Below are 21,792 nucleotides of genomic sequence, written 5' to 3' on the forward strand. Positions count from 1 at the left end.
GGCATATCCTATTAAATTTTAAGTTGTTTTGTAATACTCAAATGACGTCTTTATGTTAAACCGGGTTTTCATGGTGCGTTTTTCATTATATTAAGAAATTAACAAAAACATTACGTTTTATGGGTTCGTTGATCTAAACATTATATTAAAATTTAACCTGTCACAAAAACAAACTTCACTTTGCATATTTACATATGAAATTCCATATTTTAGAATTGTGTGCAATACGCAATAGAATATGTAGATTGTTTCGGTTTGTCAGTGTGCACATGAAATCACAATTAAAATAATTGTCCACTCACTCATAACTAGAACAATGCCGAAAGCATTTAAGCACACTCGAAAACCATTTCCGCACATGATTTTCCGCCACCACAGCTCCCACTAAAAGTTGGGCAAACAATTGCAAACATCGCTCAGCTGTGGCCGCGTTGAAAATGCTATTAATTTCAGTGGATCTAAATGCTCATGCGGGGATTGGTGGGGCGAGCGCGGAAAATGGGAAAAGCTGCTGCTGTTTTAGCCGAAATGCGTGAGCCGGCAAACAATGTGCATCGTGACATTGCGTATACGCCATGAGCGCATTTGCAAATAGAAAAGCGCATTTTAAAAAGGGCGCTTCAAAAATCACAAAATAGAACAAAGGAATTGTGAAGAGTGCTTCTGCGAACTGGGTGAAAGAAAGTGTGCAGTAACAGTTTACTCGAGTATGTATTTTTCAGATTTTAAAGACTGCAATATTCGCTTTAATTGGGGGCGTTTCATGGCGAAGAGTTTCAATCCATCAGCCAATTGACTTCGACTTCAGATAACAGAGCATGCAGAGCTAACAGCGGCGCTGTTATGTCCGACTGTTATCCGACTGTCTTCTTATCATTGGTGAAATGTGCGAGGCGTTGGTGAAATGCTCCACCAAACGCCTTCGACGAGCTTTTCCATAGTTTGGCCAATAATCAAGAACAAAAAATAACAAAGTGAACAGTTTACCAAAGCGACCGCGAATTTCAGTTCAATTCCGGCACCGCGCGCGTACCGAAGTGGGCGAGAAATTCTTTTTTGACGAGCAAACCTCGCGCGATATATATTTGGTGATATATTTTTTTGGTATTCTCCTGCCGTCCACTGCAAAATATAAATATTTTTACGCGCCTCTGTGATTGTGTGTTTTTGTGCAGTGCAAACTTGGTTGCCGTCAAGCGTAAACATATAAATTAAATGTGAATATACTGGCAAAACTGATTGCACGATCTCTGAAAACCTCTGAAAAACATGAATAGTTCTTAAGCATAAAAGGGGAACAATTTGTGAAAATAATCCAAAGCGTTTGAAATTTGTGCGACAAAGAAAAAGGTGAGCTGGCAGCTCGGATACTTTCCTCTCAAGCATGTCACAAGCATTCCAAACATTCATCGACAAGTCTTTATAAGCTGAGAGCTTACCCAACATTTTGCTGAGGGAGGCTCCTGCTCCGTGTTAGACACGCCCATCAGCAATATTTCATGCAAATTCACTTCCTCACACCATACGCAGCCACCGCCACCCCCTTCATCTTTTGATGATAAAAGCAAATGATTGCAAAACAGCATCTGTCCCCAGGGAATACATCGCAAAGTTCCTATCCCCTAGTTGCGAAATTAAAATAAAATACCTAGATGTAAATTCTCCTCGGGCTGTGGCAATACACAAAGTAACTCGGTAGCCAAGAAGGGGTACGAGGCCCACATTGACTTTGCGCCACACATCGGATACTGTTATTATTGAATTTGCATAAATCATTGAAGCGGATTCTTTTCAGCTTCGCTGAATGGGGATTTCTGCATAAGCACAAAATGGAATTTACTGCCTGCGGCATTAATACTTAACTTTACTGCTTATGCGTTGGAAACTATGAAATTCTGATTGGATTAAGAGCCAAAAGGTGTCAGCTTTAAAATCCCTTAATAGCATCAGACAAAAAATAATCAAAAACATGTATCCCTGAGCTTATGTTAAATATTTAGAAAGTAACAACAAAGATTAAGACATTACGATAAAATGCAGTGTATATAACCCTCTTTCTTTTAGCGAAACTCAAGTAAATCAAGAAAACATTTTCATTGTCATGGTCAGCGATGTAAAAATTGAATTTACGAAAATATCAATTATCCGTTTCTCTTTTTGTTGCGCACATTTTTGCGACTGGTATCCCTGCAATGGCGTTTTCTTGCAGCAACTTGACTTGTAAGCCATTTTTAGCATATATTTCCAGCAGTATTTGCCAAGCACCCCATGCTGCGATGCTGTGAAGTAGGCAGCACTTAGTAAACCAAACACCACACTGCGTATACATAATACTGGCGAGGGCAGGGCCAAATCTAGTGGTCTGGGGGTCACACCCCCGTGTGGCATATGTGCAGTTGCTATAGCCGCACGATAACGTAAATATTCATTAATCAATTGGTAAGCCAACACCCGAACAAATATGACCATGTTCTTGTAAAAGGGTTAGGCTAACTGAATAGACCAAACTTTCCCCGCCCAAATGCTTGTGGCGAATGATTTTTCGGCAAAGTTCTTAACTTGTTTGCGTTAGTTTCCAAATTGTTTCGACGATATGTGGCGAGAAGAGAAGTTTTTAAACTCAACTAAGCCGTCCCGTGCTTTGATGTTTGAGTGCTAGTTTCAAGTTTCAAGTTTCACTTCTTATCCTTAAAGTAGCAAACTTTGTGGAAGCCACAATTGACGGCGTATTGCTGCATAAAGTACTCGAATCGCAGCTGCGTAGCTGCGAGCTACACTGGACCCGGCTCTGAAATGCGTTCAAATTTAATTAAATCCATTTAGCGCCAATTTAATTGCAGGTCATTAAACTGCAGGCGGTGGACTGCACTGATTCCAGAAATTTAACACACATGCCACGCATGCCACAACGTGTTCGTTGTGTGGCTGCAAGGATATTTACACAAAACCCTGGGCATTTCACCATAAACATTGATGTCATTGGTGTCAGAGTGTAAGCTTATTTGCTTTACTTATTGTCTAGACAGTAAGCCAGGGGTCAGAGAAAGGCAGATGTATTTTTAATTTTACCTTGCTCACTTAGCCGATGTGACAGTCTAAATTTAATCGAAATCAGAAATCAGGGCAGCATTAAAAATTCATAAATAATATAAATTTAGCATGGCTAAGCCCTTCGATTTAGCTGATGACAAATGGGCATTTAAGTTTCATGCAAATGGTGGAGATCTAAAACCGATTTATATTTCCGAATTCAAAAGCGAGGCTATCGAGAGATATTAAAATGGGGTTGGCAACTGATGTCCCCAAATGGATTCGCCCACTGAATATCGTGTAGGAATATCTGTTTATTATGGACTTTTCCGTAATCTTATCGAGCAGGTCAGGCAGACGGCAGGAAAGCGGCTTGGGCTTGATTGCACATTAAAAATAAACAAACGCCTATAAATAGACCTAGAATACCCAATCGTAGACGGTTTGTCTTCCGACGGCGTTCGCGATTCCATTCGATTTCCATTCGATCGCCTTGTCTGTTTGGCAAAGGTTATATACTCGCAATAAAATACACCGATACACTGATTGTTATTGAACATAAAATTTGTGAAGTAGCTTTAGATTGAAGTGGTCTAATCGATCTGTAAGTTTTTATGGTTCACTATTTGCAATTAATCATTGTTGACATTGAGGAGCTTCAGTTATAAATAGCACTTGCGTTTGCTTAAAGGCCGAGTGAAAACGCGAGTTTTCTAGCGCTTCTAGCGTTTAAATTTATACTTGACTTTCCTTAAATGCGATTTTGCAAACATCACTATTTAACTGCCTTGAGAAGTTTTCCGTTCGCACCACGAATAACTTGAATAATTTAATTTAAGTTTAAGTTTTGGTCGTGGGTGGAATAATAAATTCGATTTCGATTGGCACAACTTCGTACAAAATCTTGCAAACTTTTTGACAATATTTTTATACCATAAACTATCAGAAACTTTGACATTATTTTCATATTATTTTTGTTATTTTTCAGATTGTACAAGGAAGCTTTTTTATTTTTCCCTTTACATGAATGTCTTTTTTCTTGGCTTACAGTCTGTTCAGTCAGTCACTTCCTTAAATCCTTAGCAAGAATAAATGGGAAAAAGCTGTGACTTAAAGTGCACTATTTTCGTATTTAAGTTTTCATTATTGTTATTTGTGTTTAAGCCTTGCTTGAAACCATAACGAAATGTATGCCTTAAATATCAGAACAGATCCCCCCAGATTCACAAAAATATCGGAATATTTAACTTTAGTATTAAAAGACTCGCCACACATGCAAATCCCCTTAACACTGTGCACACTGAAACGTGTACAGTGAAGAATTTTTATGGTCAACGAGTTTGTGTTGCGGCTCACAGTTACAGCGGGCATGCAAAACCCAAAATCACATCGATTTGGACTTGTTTGCTTTACACGTTGAGTGCCTGATAAAGCGAAGACAGAAAAGCATGCATAAAAACACGGACGGCAACACGGACGGCCTCCATGTATGTCTGAGTGCGGGGCTTAGCACGCCCGATGGGCTTACGATTTGGCCAGGCTCCGGGCCAAAAGCAAAGCGGCGAAAATCACCATGAGTGGCAAAAGGTTCGACGGTGCGGTTCGCGGTTCGCGGTTCGCGGTCGGGACATGATTGATTCAGCCGCCCGGCGGTCGGCGATCTTAATCAGTCAGTGCTCAGCGCTCCGCAGCTATAAATAAACTGACGTTCGACTGAAGAACTGCGCCTCAAACTGATAAGACCGCCGATGATGTCCATGCCAATTTGTTAATAAATTTATTTTGATTCGCTGCAAAATTATTTACCCGACTTCTATTTCTGGCCTTCTATCAATGCAAATAGTGAGCTTCAGTATGATTGATGTCGGATCGAACTGGAAGTCCAGTAGGTTGCGGCTCGGTTGAAATGGCCAATGAAATGGGGCTCCTTCGATTCAACGATCCAACGATCCAACGATCCAGCGATCCAACGATCCAACGATCCACCGATCACCGATATCACTGGCAGCAGGCACATGACCCACACAGAGTCCTCATATCTTGCTGGCATTTGGCATTCTATTTTTTGGATTGTCATCGACCGGGTGATGAATTCTTATTAATTGCCGACAGCTCCGATTGCCCGCGAATGTTGGATTGGAGTTTGCAAAGCGATTGGCCCGGCGGCTTCCCCGTTCCATCATCATCATCATCAGGTCGCTCCCCATTCGCACTGGGGTTTTCCACGCACCATCGGAGTAGAACAATCGGGCGTATACGCAATCTCAAGTTCAGCCTACACACGGCGCATTATCGGGAAAAAGATAAAATGTTCTTGTCTGGCCCCGGGGGAAATACGAAAATAGTTAACTGCCTCTGGTGGTCCTTTTACTGTGCATATATCCGGAATCACTCACTTAATCAGAAAATATAATATGTTTTTTCTTTAACCGACTAGTTCTCTGACTTAACCAGATGATTACCTTTGAATATGCTTAAGACTACAACCGCATATAAATTAAAACCGATTGCTGTAATCTACTATTTAGATACGTTTAACAATAAGTGATCTGCGTTAAGCCCCTCAATCTGCCAGTGCAAAGTTCAGTCCAAGAAAAGCTCTCAACGTTCAGCATTTGTTCCGATCCGCATGACTAACTGAAACAACTCGCTCCGATACTCAGCAATCATAAGTTCCCCGCTTGTCGCGATTAGATTAGGAATCAGCGAACGTTTAACTAGACTTGGCAGCATGTTGACTACCATTTGACACGTTTTTTATAGTTGTAGCTGTAGCTTGTTTTTCGGTTAGTTTGCCACTTTGATGACGTTTTAATAGATTGCAGACGAATCTTTTGTGACGCCGAAACTCAGAGTCGTTCAAGTGGCCAGTTGATTAGAGATTTCCATGAATATTCCACCGCGCACCCTTCATGCGGTCCTTATCAAATGGCCCCATGCAATTCAATTCACAGCAATTCAGGGAATTGGCCATAAACAACACAGGTTCCATGCTCACTATCTAATGCATCAGCTTCGACGGGAATGGAGCAAATAATTGGGCACCAGAAGCAGTGAGTCAGCACCTGGGACCCATAAAACCCAGATCCCATTCAACAAAGTGATGTTGTTAAGGCACTGTTATGGTTGGAATCGTAAATAAAAATGTGTACTATATATATAGAGGGCGATGTTCTGAAATGCAGGTGCTGTTTACTTTAGGAGACATTGGGAAGTAATGCAGTTCAATGAAAGATAAAGTTTGTTATTTCCTTATTATCATTAACTGGCGTATCTAATTGAGGCAGTGATAGCTGCAGTGAAAAGGAAATTTACGACTGGGGATCTTACGATTTTGTAGAGGCGTGAATTGTTTAATAATTGACTCCATATATATCATGTTGAGGTATACGGTAAATGAAGTGATTTGTAAAAGTCGACCACATCGAAACCCATTCCCTTACTTTCCCAACTTCTCTTCATTCCCCCTTCAAGCACAAGCTCGTTTCATTTCTCCATGTCGCACTTATAGTACACATCGCCCCCAAGGGCAGCGCATTAAAACTTCAATAATTTATGCATTCCTGAGGAGCAGGAAACGAGGGAACTGCTAATGACTTCAATTTCTTGATTCGCACCACCCGCAGGAGCAGCTGAAGGCACTTCGACGGCAAGAGCAACATGCAGCGGCCGAACTTCGGTTCAATTATGCGCGCAATCAAAGCAACTTAATTACTCCAAGTTCTCCGGCGACAACACACAGAGGCGCAGAAATATAGAGACCGCAATCTCAGAGCCAGTAGTCTAATAGAGCAGCGCTGCGACTATGCAAATTAGCCAAACCAATTCACAGAGACAGATTGGTAAACAAAATGGCACTGAAAGCGCCAGACCCGCATCACTCGATTTAATTGAAGTACCAGTCGCAAGAGAAATTGTCAACAGTATCCAAATTAGCAGACGCGCTTGCCTGTTCCCAATGCTCCTTCTGCTCTTCCTGTTTGGCCTCGTTTTCGGCCCCCAGGATTGTGTTGCCGACTGCCGCGAGGAGCCAGCCCGCGATTGCGAGGCTATTTGCGATGCCAGTGGCAGGAACTGCACTATTCGGGCATTGGTTCTGCTGCCCGACGACAATATGTACCAGGCCTCCTTGCCGCGTGTCCTGCCAATTCTCAAAGTGGCCGAGCAGCAGATCCGCTCCAAGTCCTTGATACCGCCGCACATCGATTTCGAGTGGCTGGCCCACGACACCAAGTGCGATGCCTCCCTCGGCGTGATCAAGGCCATGGATGGCATTATCAAGCAGTGCGCCCAGGTGATCTTCGGACCCGTCTGCGATTACTCCTTGGGTGAGTTTAGGGGACCTGTTTTAAAAAAAATTCTCCCATTATTTGTATTCAAATAAATAATTTCCTCGTTTGCTAATCCCTTGCAGCTGCAGTAAGCCGGATTACCAAATACTTCAATAGCCAGGGCACCCCACTCATTTCGGTGGGAGGTTCCACCTACGACTTTGAGCAAAAGAAAACCGACTGTAATGACGAGTTCTATATGCTGTTGCGAACGGGAATGCTCAGTTTCGAGACAATTTCCGAGCTGACCATAAACGTGATGAAGCGGTAAGTGCCATCAATTTGCCATCCTAAGACTTGTCAGCTTATCAAGTCCTTCTGTAGACACAACTGGTCGCATTCAATCTTCTACTATGAACGGGATGGCCAGCGGAGTGTGGCCGGAATGCACACCTGCTTCCTCATGATGAAATCCTTGGGAAAACAAATGCGTAACGAGAACATGACATTCGCCCAGTTTCCGCTCGAGCCCAACTTGACAAATCGCACGGAGGAAATGCGTCGAGAAATAGGCAATAAACATGCAAGTGAGTGGCACGAATAACAGAGGGATTTACTGTTAACTTTACATAGGTGCTGTTAACAGAGTAGTTTCACCAACGACTTAGTCGAGACAACAACCAACAGCCAGTGCAATTGGCGAGGAAACTTTACTAATGTAGCTTTTGCAGTGGTAGCCATGGGTTATGCAGTCTAGGATGGGAACAGTTGCATTAACTCATTTCAGCACCTGCATTATTATTCTATCATGAAACGAAATATTATTTTGAAAATTTATTGGTGTAGGAATAACCCACCTTTTAATCATTTTTTATATTAAGTTGATATGACAAATCTGATATATGTAGACCTGATATATGTAGACCTGTTATATGTAGACCTGTTATATGTAGACTCTGAAGAATGGACTACCTGTTCTTTAAACACGTCGCTATATGAACAATTTTAATTACAATACTAAGCATTTTTACAAAAATGTATGACTATTTCACAAATGTGCATGCCACATCTCGCTCGGGTTAAACATAAACAACTCGCTCCACACCGCCCACTCACTGAGAAAGCTTTGTGACCGTGCCACGTGCAGCAGCCCGTCAGCTGTTTGTTGGCCAAAATGCCGGTTGCACACAGACTCGAATGTTCGACTTCGAATCGAGAACGAACCAAATCGACTCGGGCCATTGCGAAAAGGCGCCAGAAGCCGGTGATAAACCGTTAAGTGAACAACAGCAAAGGCGGACGAAACCGGAAACGGAAATCGACAAATAAAGTGAAAGTGGAACAAGATTGACGCGAACCTAATCGAACTGAAAGTGTAAAGTGAATGTAATGATTTATGGACTTATACAGCAATACCAATAAAACTACAGAGAGTGGAAATAAATCAAATTATCACACCAATATAATGAATAATTTGATGCATATGGCACGGCAAGCGTTGGTCCTTCTGACAAGCCAAAGCTGCACCATTTGATAAATGATCGGCGATTGTGTGAACAATGGATGGCAAATTTCACCTCCGTTGTGCAATTTTTAGTCCTTTTTGTATCTTTAGTGCAAGGAGAAATTGCATTCTTATGGCATTAATAAATTAAGGCTCAGGTTTATGTAGCACTCCTTAAATTTTTATATGTCCTATTAGCATAAGAAAAATGAATTCAGCTTCTGCGCAATTTGCCCTAAAATAAGCAAATTTTAAATCACAGCCATAATACTAAATTTTGAGTGCGTCATATTTAAACATTTAAGTGCGCATTAATGTTTATTATGCTTTTAAAAGAGCACTCTTCAAGTGCACAATATTTTTTAAATCACGTCTCTTCCATTTAAAAAGTGTCTTCAAAAAACATCACATCTTCTTCCCTAAGCCAAATGTTTTTGCCTTTTACTCTCATTGTCATGCAGTGAACGTCTTCTTTTTCGGCGACTCTTAGCTGCCATTTAAGGCTGCTTCCTCCTTGGCAATTGGCGGTTGGCTCTTGGCTCTTGGCACATGTCCGTAGACCCAGCTGCTGCCAAGATATATACGACTACAGGCAGCTGAAAAAGAACAATTAAAATGCTTCTAGACCCGAAAACATTCCACCAGAATGTGTGAAATTTCGCGGGCAACGCGCGAAGAAACTAAAGACCTAACATTAAGCGGGTCGTAAATCAAATTTCACGCAATTTCTTTGGTTTAAAACTAGTTTTTAGCTTCACGAAATTTTGCTCCCAATGGAAGCAGTCCCAGTCGAGACTTGGCTTTTATGGCTGGATGGATGCCATTTTTATTGTTAATCCTGCCGACGCAGAGGGCTCTTCCATCACAACCTGAAAAGATTCAACTAACAAAGTTGACAGAACAGGAGCACAAGCGAGTCATAAATTTGCATATGCTGGCAGTTATTTTCAGCAGTATGAAGTACGGCCAGCGATTAATGTGGTTGTTTCGGGGAATTTATTTCGCCACAAACTACAACAAAACTCTTTTTTAACAATATTCTCCTTTAATAACGAACAAAATATAGCCCATATACCCGAAATCTAAACAAAACATCATAACAACCATACATTTTTGAGAGCTTTCCGGGAAATGCGAAATTCCGTTTATTTATTCGCAAGCAGGAAATGAAAACAAAGTGGGACTGTAACCTTGATGCGGAATCGCACGGATTGGCAGGCAGATGGAAAATTTTGATTGCCATTCCCAGCGCGGGGCAGCCCCGTCTCAAGGTGGCCACTGGTGCAACCAAATGGATCCAAGCTCCACATGCAAATGTGGCTCACAAGGCGGTGGTTTGCGAAGTGGGTCGGTGGCAAAGTGCACAGGCAATGGCAATTAGCCATCACACGAGCGATTGGGCTTAGATGGCAGGCCAAACGAAAAATCGAATTAGTACAGAATCGATTTCAAATGGAAATCTATTTGGGATTATGAAATCGGCAGATTTAATCCGTAAGCGCATTTCCATTTACACAACAATCAAATTACCCGTTCCCAATTAGAATTTGCATGGCTTAAAAACTGAACGTTTTCCCAGTTTTCATGCAGTTTTTCGTGTGACTTGCAGATGAATTAAAAACTTTTTGCCGCTGTTGCCGCTTGTTCGACATTTTTGGCTTTACGCACACACGGGCACGGCACTCAGCCGCAAAAAGTTGAGTACATGTGACGCTAACCAACACGCAGACGACCACCTCACACCTCGTACCTCACATCTATTAAGCCATGCTCACGTGTTCGCAGCAGTTGGTCTAAAAGCCAAAACCTGTTAACAGTTAACAGGTTAACAGCACCTGAATGCTGAATGGTAAAACACTGAAATGTGAGCAATGAGAAGTGAGACAACTGACCCGATTAATTGGGATTTCCTTTAGCAGCAACAATTAGTTTGGATTTTTGTCTTCGCCACTGGTATTACCCACTTTTCCGAACTTATGACACGAAACTTTTACCCAAGTTGTCAACGTGGCTTCTTGCAAAAACAATTAGTCTAATAACTATTCCACTCTGCTCGAATTAATTTCTAGAAGAGATGAAGATGAAAAGTTGAAAACGCACCTGCTAGCTGCAAAGAAAAAATATTAAGGCCTACGGAAATTGTCAGATACTCTTATATAAATACATTTATAACTTGTAAACTAAATAGGTCAACATTTTTAAATTTCTCTGGTTTTCAACGTCAATTGTTTAATATCCCGAAATAGACCAATAATTACTTTATAGTTCCCAAGAAACCCCAAACAACTTTATCGGAAATATCTAAAGCAGCTTGCAAACAACCGAAGGGCTGCAACATTCGATAAAGGAAGACTGAGAAACTTACAAAAAAATAGTACTTGTAAGAACTCATGGGGACAAAGTGAAAAACAAATGTTTGCGCATAAGAGTTAGGAAGGGAAATTGAAGGGCGAAACGGGAAACCTTGTCAGAGTTTTCAGCACACACGCTTCCTTTGAAAAGGATATGGCTAATGCGCCGTGAAGAATCCTAAGACTTCCTAGGCAGATTGTGAGTAAACACGTGAGCCGACATGGCTGTCATTTGCAAAGTGCCCTGCCTGCCACATGTGGAGAAATGAAGCTCCTAAAGATGTAACCCAAGTCCGTACTTACCCTCTAAACCTGCGTGGTGTTTGTCAGACTGCGACGGAATAACGAATTTATGTTAGTTTCCACCTTTAATAATTGCATGGATTTTATTTAAATTTTTAATCAGATTTAAACGTTTTAATTATATGGGTTATGCATAACTATTCATAGTTCAGTGTTGACATAATGCTTGACAAGGCAAAATAATAAGCTTAAAAGCAAACTACGCATAGCTTGCCAAGGAAAACCTCAAATTTTCATGTTGTCATAAATCAAGCGTGGGCGATTTTCCATCTGCCTTGAACACAAAACTGGGCCAAGAAATCCATGGGGGAAATGCTTTGAAGACATTAAATAAATAAAATAAATAAATAAGGATTTTTCTGTTGCTGATGGCGCCTTTTGGATGCAATTTTTGTTTCGAACTTTTTGTGCATATTCTGCTGGCAATACACTAAATTTGAAGCCTAAGGCACACATATAAGAAAGTCAAACCTTTTGATATATTGCCAAAAGCTTAACTTTTTTTCCATTTAATGAGTTTCGCACATCTTTTTCCCAAACAGAACAACACATGTATCCTTTGCAAAATAGGATATCCAATTGAATGTGTCGCCGCAGAAGACAACAAAACATGTTGTTTTTGTCCGCATCTGCATGCACTTCTAATGTTTATAAATAAATTTCTTTTAGTGCTGCCTGGACCAGATAGCGAACAACACAGAGCAACGAAAGTTTTAGTGTTATGACTGCGACGGCCATTCGTTTGTTCTTGGCCAACAACTTTATGGGTCCACTACTCTATCTAGTGGTTAACCCCGAAAACCACAAGCATCTGAGCACAATTAAACAATTGCCCTCCACTGAATATTTAAGCACGTAACTGCATGATGCACATTAAACAATTAAACAGATTGTTGCGTAATATTACGTGAAATCCCCGCAAAGTCTAACACTTTTTTAATGAAGTGCACAATAATCATGAATAAATCAAAAAGTGTGCGAAACCATCACCAAACGGTGCATACGATGCAATTAATTTAGCATGAACTGTGGTTCCCGAGAATGCGAAGCAGCAAAAAAAACCGCTGGTGGAAAACCCTTAAATGCTGTCTGCTAATGTGGCATGGGTAAACACATTTCACATTTCCCCGACACTCTCTGCCATTTCCCTCTTCATGTGCTCCTTTGACAAATGAAAATTGCACTGAGCTGTAAATAAACAAAAAGAGTTGCGTGTCACGTAGCGAGCATTTTCTGTTTGCTGTTTGCCGCTGTGCAATTTGTCGATCGTTGCTGTTCGAGATTACGCATACGCCGCGTTGGTTTAGTTGGGGGGCACGGCAATCAAATGAAAAAAATACAAAATACCCCAAGTGAAATTTGACGGAAATGATTGAAGCGGAGGTCATAGATTACGGAACTCGAAAAACGATTTATTTTATTGCTATTTTAAAACAGTGTCCAGGGAATGGCAAACTCAGTAGATCATAAAGTTTTCTATTTCTTTACTTTACAACTTTAAACCTTAGTGTACATACTTCAGTGCACATACTTCAATCTCAATCTTCAATGAGAGTGAATACCCAACATTAAATCATCGCTTAGCTGCACGGTCCAATAGGTAATCGATCAACTCGGCAGGAAAGTAGAGTACGCCACTCTGAATTAGCCAAATGCTCTAGTTCTTTCATTTGTTTCGCTGTCACTAGACAAATATGAAAATTGCCATCCTGGCCATGCAATTAGGTAAAATAACAAGCTTTCGATTTTAGGTCTGCCCGCCCTTCTGTGGCGCTTGTTAACCCTATTTAGTTTCCGTTCCGTTCCGTTTGCTCTTTTGTTTTGTTTACCGCCTCCTGTGCGCTATCATCGATGGCGCTGAGCCACTGGCTCCGATGGCTCCGCTCTGGTTTGGTGTCCCATTGAAGCTATCTGTCGGTGCTTTATGCACTTGCCATCCCTTCGGTCCGCCGCGTTACACGATTTTTTCGAAGCACGACGCCTCCGGAAGTCGGGACATCCAGTTGCCAGGAGTGGCAGGAAGGCGGGCCACCATGGTGGTCATGCATGGAAAAACGTGGCCACAACTTGACGTTGACCGTAAAAGCCTTTTTGCCGCGATTGTGTTTGCCTAGGTGGGGTCAAAAATTAGTTGAGTTTCCAAGTGGTTGCCAGCGATAATAAAGCACCATAGGAAAGGTTTCTGTTTTATTAGGTTAGAAGTTGAAAAGTAACTGGAAAATAAAATAGAAATGTTCCATATTTTATAATTTAGTTTAGGCTATCTGTATAAATGTTCTCCAAAGTGAAACAGTATGATTCGAAAGTTCTGGAAACCGTAATTATACATCACGATTTAATTATCTTTATCCCAAGTTTCTCCGCCTACGGAACCCTTCGCATTTCTCCAAGAAGAGTAATGCAAATTATTTTTTAATTGCCCTGTTCGGCCGCAGATGTCTTACCACTTTCCTCGCTTTTCTTGGCCGTCTTCCCACAGTTTTGCTTTTCTGCTAGGAAACCATAGAAAGTGACTTCATCACCACTTCATTACTCTTGGCCAAACTCAATTAGAAAACCAGTCTTGAAGGCAATATTCAGGCATCTTGTTCATCTTTAAGATTTCAAATATCGCGCTCGCTGACTTTATTTGTACAATCGTATTGCTTACGAATTGTTTCAGCTGGCACTTATCACTGCTCAGAGACTTTCAGACTACAAAGCCACAGTCTGAGTCTGGCTTGTGAGTGTCTGCGGTTCGTTGCGAACGGGAAATTTATATGCCACTTAAATGCATTTTTCCACCCAGAGTGCCGTGAAATGCGTTGCCTTTCCGGTTCCATTCTTCACGGCCGCTAGTCTTCGCATTCGCTGCTCGCCTCCTTTTTGCATTGCCTCTATTTACTTGGCTTTGGCGTCAGCTTGCGTCCCCAGCCAGGAAGAATCCAATAAAAAAACAGCACACACGTACAACAGGTTTCAAAATAATAGTATTTATAGTATTAATACTATAGTATAATAGTAATAGTCTGTAATAATCTATAAAAACCCAACAACTTGCAAGTTTGCTTGTGAACATCATAAATTCAACTCAAAGAATTTCAAAAGGTGAAAAGCTTAGAAAAGAAGTTGTTTTCAACATTTATTATTTAGGTAATTCATACTATGAGTAGGGAAACTCGTCATGCCTTTTTTCATTTTATCTCAGCCGTATCCTATTAGTTTGTACACAACTGTAGAGACACAATGGGGAAATCTTGCAGTGCCCCTGCAAGTATGCAATAAAATTGCGTTCAATGTAATTTATTATTTCGGTGGCCACTTCCTCGAATCCCTCCCTTGTTTGGGCATTACTCAACCGTCTGGTTAAACTCAACTTAAATTTGGGAAAGCTGGAGAGCTTTCCATTTAGCACCTTTCTGCGCTAGCTGTTCTTTATTTCATAATGACGCGCTGGAAGAATGGGACAGTTTTGCTGATAACTTTTCAACGGATTTTCGCACCATTTCACATGCCAAATTTATAAAAAATCCCCCTTTTTACCGGTGCTCGACTACTGTCTGTCTGCATATGCTAAGCTGTCGGTTGTCAGCCAGCGGAAAATTGTATTTTCATCTGTGCAGCGAGAGTCGTGACTGGGAAACCAGTAACAAAAATCAAATGAAATTCACTTCAGAATTTGAAACAATCAAACCATTAAAATACGTTCTTATCTGCGAAATGGTGAAAATGGTGTGCCGGAAACTTTGCCAGCTCTTGGCACAAACTTCTGGCCAACGGAAAATGCGAAAATCTTTGAGGAATGCTGAGCACTCAACTAATTGTGTTTGCCAGCACTTTGGTGACTGGAAAATGGGATTAAGTCCTACAAATATTTGGCGAAAAATTTGCAAGTTAAACGAAGTTTATTGACAGCTCCAATTTTCATACCTAATTTATTTCCCTCTTACTTGTATAGTTACTTCAGTAATTTCCCAGCCCAACTCGCTGAAATAACAAATTTGTTCCAGCTGAACTAACGCTTGGCGGAAAATTAAACGTTAAGGTGGCAACTGTCAGATAAAAGCTCCACTAGTATCACCCCGCCGCCCACAACCACCCACTTGATGGGGTGTTAAATTGGAAAAAGTTTCATTTTAATGCATACAATTAGAATCGCTGAGTGAAAAGCCATGTTCGCAGCTGAATATCCGGTTAAAGCCAGCGAAAAGTTTAACGTATTTATTTAATTTCGGCACGCTGTGAACACTTTTTAATGCAGCTGGTGCATATGACACGGGCATCCTTAAAGAAAACTCCGCCAATGCCAATAATGGCATACACATACTACACCATTTATTTGTCGTCCTTAAAACGAGACTCGGTTATGAATTACTTTGTGCTCTGAGCTGCCATGTTGTGGCAACAAAAGTTCCAGCTGCATGCAACCGCTCGCCATTTCAGCGAGGAGCACACTGTAAACCTCATTAACTGGCAACACAATAGACTGCCCCTTCCTCATCCTCATCCGCATCCTCCACTTTCCACTTTTGGCAAACAGACCGCCATGCATGTATGCAAATTAGGTTGCCCCGCAACAGTTCTAATAATTTTTTACGACACCGAATTAAATTCAAATTGCACTGTTTTATGCTACTTTCGAAAAACACACCGGCCATGCTGATTGTGTGCAGATAGTACATAAATAAAGTTTTCAGTGTCGGAGAGAGAAAGTGCTTTGTTGGTTGTAGTTTTAATTAAATACTTTCTTGTCTTTGAGCACTGGCACTGCAAAAGCCATATACACCAATATTTTAAAGATTGCATTTTTTATTTATTTAATAATTTTCATAGCCTTTGGAAAGAAACAAAAATTGTGGGCGACTAACCAATGTGACATACATGGAATGTTTTATTATGCAGTTACTGCATTCTACCAAATTATTGAAAAGAGAAAGTTATAAAACAAACTAGAGGGAATGGTGCTGTCGATTAAGTCGGCTATCATATACCCTTTCTTCGTATCAGCAGCATCCTATTTTTTTTAGTTTTTATAGCACCCGACGGACGGACAGACGAGTTGTGATCTGAAACACCTACTGTTACATATTTCTCATCGAATCGAGTATACCCTTTTACTCTACAAGTAACGGGTATAAAAAACAAATGGGAAACAGTAGCTGAATTCAACAATTTGTTCACAAAAGTTAAGCAGATTTTTGAATTTTCCCAAAAACTGCAGCGAAATTAAAAAACTTTACATGACTTTAACATCTGATATACCAACGAAATGAATACGCAGCGAATATTGCATTAATTATAAACAAACTAATGTTTACCCAAAACAAGGCTATCAATATGTCAAACAAGGACCTCGTGACCGAAATGAACCCGTGCTGTAATCAATTATTGAAATGTCGAACATCACATTTCAAACCTCCTTGACCAATTCATTTTGGCCTTAAGCTTTGCTTTTGTTATTTTGGCCAACTGTCGCGGGTGGCAACATACACAAATTCAGGCATCCAAAGGCTTTCCGTGTTGGTCCAATTTTCTGGAAGAGAAACCAAGAAGTATAAATTATTAAAAACTTAAACAAACTGTCCTAATAGAAATTTAAGATGATTTGATGGAATGAACTGTTTTCAACTAATTTATGAAGTATTCAAGTAATTAAAGATTATCAGCTTTGCATTTATGCACTGTTTTTCCACGCTATCAAATAATAATAAACCATTTCATCGGCGTTGTCTGCATATCTTCCCCTTGAATTGTAAATACCTTCGTTTAATTCGTGTTGCTCACAAATTGGTTGAGCCAAACATTCAGAGAATCCATAATTGTTGGATGCCAATTAGCAAATTAAAACGGAATCAGCCACATACCATATTGCACATAAATTATATAATTGCGTGTTGTTTTTGAGGAAATTTCACCAATCAAAAACAGCCCCGAAATGCAAATTGCGAAGGCAATCGTTAAACCGGTTGAACATACTTTTTCTCTGCTCGCCTTGCTTACCGCATGTAATTTGCGCCCAAAAGGGATTTTACAAGGTTACTCGCCGCATTTGTTTCTGATGCATTTTTGTTGAACTCTTAAAGCAAACTAAATACAAAAACATTCTAGAGAATTTGTACGAAATGTTTCAATTTCGAGATTACCACTTTGTATGCCACAAAAATCTGTGCAATCTATTGCAGAAAAATCACATTTTAATCTTGAAAATGTCTTTCCATTTTCGCCCGAAATATTTTAGCTTTTTCGCTTAGCCACTAGAAAATATAACATTTTTGTATCCTCTTCCAATCTGCCTCACTAATTAATTGCCTGTGCGGGGCTAAAACGAGAAAACTTCCATTTTGCCGTAACCTAGATGACTTTTTCAATAATTTCATGCTCCTCCGGGCTCTGCGGTGCGGAACTGTTGAAATCATTAAAGTGGCCGAACTATAAATTGCCAGCACCCTTCAGTGGGATGGTCGCAGCCGGAAGGAGTAGGTGACTATGTGGTCGGTGTCATGGCCGAACTGCCTGTCAGCCAGCCGCAGTGCATCATTAACAGCACTGAGCTGGGTAATAATGCCGACAACAGATGTGGCCATCGCTCTCCCCTCCCATCTGAGGCCGGAATCAAATTTGGCCAAAACTAACGAAGTGTGAACTCACTACAGAGAAATTGAGTTTTCTCTTGCGAAGTTCGTGCAGTTAATTTAATCTTGAAGGGTAGCAGCTAGATACTGTATGCTTTCGTCTTGTATTTATTTTATTGAAACGATTTAAAATCTTAAGACGAAGCAAATATATTGTAATACTATCTCAAACTTAACAAATATAAGTTCATTAGTTTATTAAGATGGTAAAGTAAAGTTTATAGTTTCTAACAGGTTTATAATTACAAAAGTTTACCGAAAATTTATCCCTTCCCTACTTTGGCATGCTCCCCGCGCAGCAGAGTATCGAAAAGTCATATTTTTGAGCCATTTTGGGGATTCTGGCTATAGTTTGCAATGCTGATATGCGGTGAGCACAGTGGCAACTGCCACCAACCACAGAGACAAGCTGATAGAACCGGCACACACCACCAGTGGAAGCGGAAAGCCCAAAGGGATCAACTGACAGAGAGAAGAAAATGATAGAGAGAATTCACTTCTGTGCCGGATGACTGCGCCTAAGGATGCGCTGAATTTTTCCTTCGAATTTACCCAGCTCCTGCAGAGTCAAAGTTTTGGATACCCCACCACCCTTCGCTGCAGCGGGTTAGTGCCCGGAAAAGTTGTTGTAAAGTTTGCGTAAAGGACGCCGCAACCTTTAGCTCGAACATGCAAATAGAATTAATTATAAATGTCTTCCATTGTTTCGCTTTCCATCCAATAAAGTCTTGGCTCGTTAAGTCGCTCAAAGGGTAAAGAATGCCGTAATTACGCGGGCTAGTAACCGGATGTTTGCGGAAATAGTCAAACTCTAATAATACTAATTGAACAAAGGAAGCCAGAAGATCCCACCTGGGAGCTGGCACATACTCACACTCGACTCGTATAAGTGCCCGCCTGGGCTCGATTTAATTGCTCAGACAATTAAATCCGTAAACAGAGTCACATCAGCTGGCTGTCTCGTCTGTCATATGCAGGATTTCACACACCCGCCGGAAAACGTAGAACAATTGCTCCAAACACAGCAACACCCACCCACTTGGGCTGCGATAAAATGTGTGTTAGACATCGACTCGTAAAAGAGTTGATTGTGAGATTTCCTAGTCCTTCTGCCACTACTGTGGAATGCCTTTGATTCCACTTAATGAAGAGTGTGGGGAATACTCATATGGGGCTCGACTGGAGACAACTTAGGTAGCACATTTTTTGTAATACTAAAATATTAAAATGAAAGGGTCATAATGCCCACAATCTGCAAGAATCTATGAAACAACAATTTTTAAAGCTTATTAAGAATAATAAGTTTATACCAATTTCAGAAACATGTTTGTTTTTTAATTAACTTACCTCAAGGCGCAGGCCAAAATCAGCCTGCTGGGTGTTATGACACTTTCAAAAGTTAAATTTCGCCAGTGGGCCTTATGCCGCAAAAATGAGTGGCACAACGTCCGTGAGCGTCATGCCACTTGTCGCTAAGTTGGTACCCTACTATTCTATTATTAACAATATTTTTAAAGACCTAAAATGTTTTCTTCCTTTTAAAGAGAAGTCCATTAACTACTGTTTTCATTGCATACCTTGGAGGGCAACAAATTTTTAGCACTATTTTGCAATGTGAGGGTATGGCATATTCAGCCAGCGCGGCTCTTACTCGGTATTGTTATAGACATTCCAGGACTTGTTTGTTGTTTTCATTTGCAGTCGTTGCTCGAAGCGTTTCGCCCACGCACACGCACACAGTGGCATCCAGACACAATGACACGCACATTCACATTTACATTCGCATTCACATTCGCGTTTAAGCAGAGCTACAGGCATGCCGCATATTGAATTGTGGCAACGCGGCGTATACGCAATGCAATAAGCAGGCAGCAGGCAGCAGGATACAGCGCGGCATTAAGTCGCTTTACTTATTAATTTCAATAGGAATAATGCTTAAAGAATCGATTCAATTTCCTTCAATGTTTACATTCTGCCAGGCAGAAGTGCAATAGTGTGCAGCATTGTCCCTTAAGCCATTCATTGTGCTCTTTTTCCGGTCGTGTCCTTGTCCGGAGCAATCAACATTGGCATTCTTCGGCTTGCCCTCTGCTCAACGGCATTCACGCAGGACTCTATCCTTTTTTTACCATCCATTCTTTGTCGTCGGCAGCCATTTCCATTTGCCGGAAGGAAGAGAGACACTCGACGGCAGTGGACAGAAGCATGCTTAACATTTTTACCATGCAACTTCATTTGACTCATTTGCGCTTTATTGACAATTTATATGGATTGTCGAGCAGTCTGCAACGTCAGTAAAATGTTAATGTAAAAGCCCCGCTGAATATAAAAACGGGCGCCAAGTGGCTGGCAAAACTGAATAGGAATATAATTTAATATCCATTTTCAAAAGGAGCCTCCGAGTCCATTGTGAGTAAAAGCCGTAGCGGGCTTAAGTCGCCTAACCATCCATCAAAGGCATCGATCGGAAATCAAAGTGAAAGATTTCCTTTTGATAGTCGTTAGCTGCTTATCTTTTCGAGCAGCCAACAAACCATCTGGATGCATCCGACTGACAGCCTAAACAGGAAATTGCAGTTGCGACCGGCATTGAAATTGATGCGTGGCCGGAAGAATCTAATTTATGTCCTTTCAACTGACAGGATGAGTGCCACCATTGGTTATGCACAAAGCAATCCTTTTACGAGCTGCACGAGCTGAAGCAGCTGGTTTAACCCGAAAATTGCTGGCACTACTAACTCGAATGTATGGCAAACAATTATGGAAAAGTAAACCCCAGCACTCTCACACAAAAAAGTGCACACTGCGATGGATAAAATGATGGGCAACAAGTGCTGTTCATTCGCACCCATCTCCTCCGAAAATTCCGTCTCATTCTGGTGATTTATTAAGTTAAAGTGCCAGAAACGGGCAGAGGGATGTGGGAAAGGCAGAGATAAAACTGAAATATGAAAGATGCCGACCGGAGTAACCCGGTGTCCAACACTTCATGCGTACCAAGCTGCGTATGCGTAATATCCATCCATCCCATGTATGCGTGTGTAATCTAAGCCAAAACAGAACAGGACGACGGGGACACCAAGGACACCCAGGACACCAGGCGGACAGACGAGCAGGCGAGCAGACGAGTGTGCCTGGTCCGTAGTTGAAATTCAAATTGGATTTGCGAATGTAATGGACAACGGGCAGGAATATATGTATAGTATGCAGTCCGGCGAGAGTTCACAGTTCAGAGTTCTGAGCGAAGAGCCAACAGCTTTTAGGTTGAACACATGCCTGCTCCCAAGACTCATTCTTGATTATGATTTATTATTCATCTGCGATCGAAAACAGTCATGAATTGATTTTGAAAAGTAATACAGTAGCCAAGGAAAGAAGGTTACGGGCAAATATGGTTTACTCTCTTGTTGAAAGAGACAAGGAGACTAGGCAAAAAGAGCAACTTTTATGCAGTATCTACTTCATGAAGCGGCTACGAGCTACTGTCATTTTGAAGACGGATAAATATTTATGATGCTCCAGCTTTTGAGGCTGCTCTGGAGTACATTTAAGAAACATTTCAGAAATGTATTGTTTGCTTAAGTAATTGCTCATTAAAATATCTCAAATATATATTTATTTGAAATATATTTATTTATATATAAATTCGAGATTAAATATTTTATTTCGAGAGCCTTATCTGTAGTATATGTTTATTTATAACTCTTTTTTTTTGATAAAAA

General features: G+C 40.9%; 1 protein-coding gene and 1 long non-coding RNA gene across 2 annotated transcripts; one reads left to right on the forward strand and one right to left on the reverse strand.

Annotated features, from left to right (window-relative positions):
- Positions 1–1,276: 1,276 nt before the first annotated feature.
- Positions 1,277–7,905, forward strand: LOC122618880 (atrial natriuretic peptide receptor 3). Its single transcript, XM_043795478.1, has 4 exons — positions 1,277–1,350; positions 6,657–7,358; positions 7,445–7,628; positions 7,686–7,905. The coding sequence occupies exons 2-4, from the start codon at positions 6,836–6,838 to the stop codon at positions 7,903–7,905; spliced, it is 927 nt and encodes a 308-aa protein (XP_043651413.1). The 5' UTR covers positions 1,277–1,350; positions 6,657–6,835.
- Positions 7,906–12,846: 4,941 nt separating this feature from the next.
- LOC122621391 lies at positions 12,847–14,267 on the reverse strand. Its single transcript, XR_006326212.1, has 2 exons — positions 13,904–14,267; positions 12,847–13,672 (listed from the first exon to the last, which is right to left on the reverse strand). It is a non-coding gene; the product is annotated as an uncharacterized LOC122621391 (long non-coding RNA).
- Between the last annotated feature and the right edge of the window lie 7,525 nt (positions 14,268–21,792).

The sequence above is a fragment of the Drosophila teissieri genome, chromosome 3R (genome assembly GCF_016746235.2).
Source record: "Drosophila teissieri strain GT53w chromosome 3R, Prin_Dtei_1.1, whole genome shotgun sequence".
In the NCBI taxonomy this organism is placed as follows: Eukaryota; Metazoa; Arthropoda; class Insecta; order Diptera; family Drosophilidae; genus Drosophila; species Drosophila teissieri.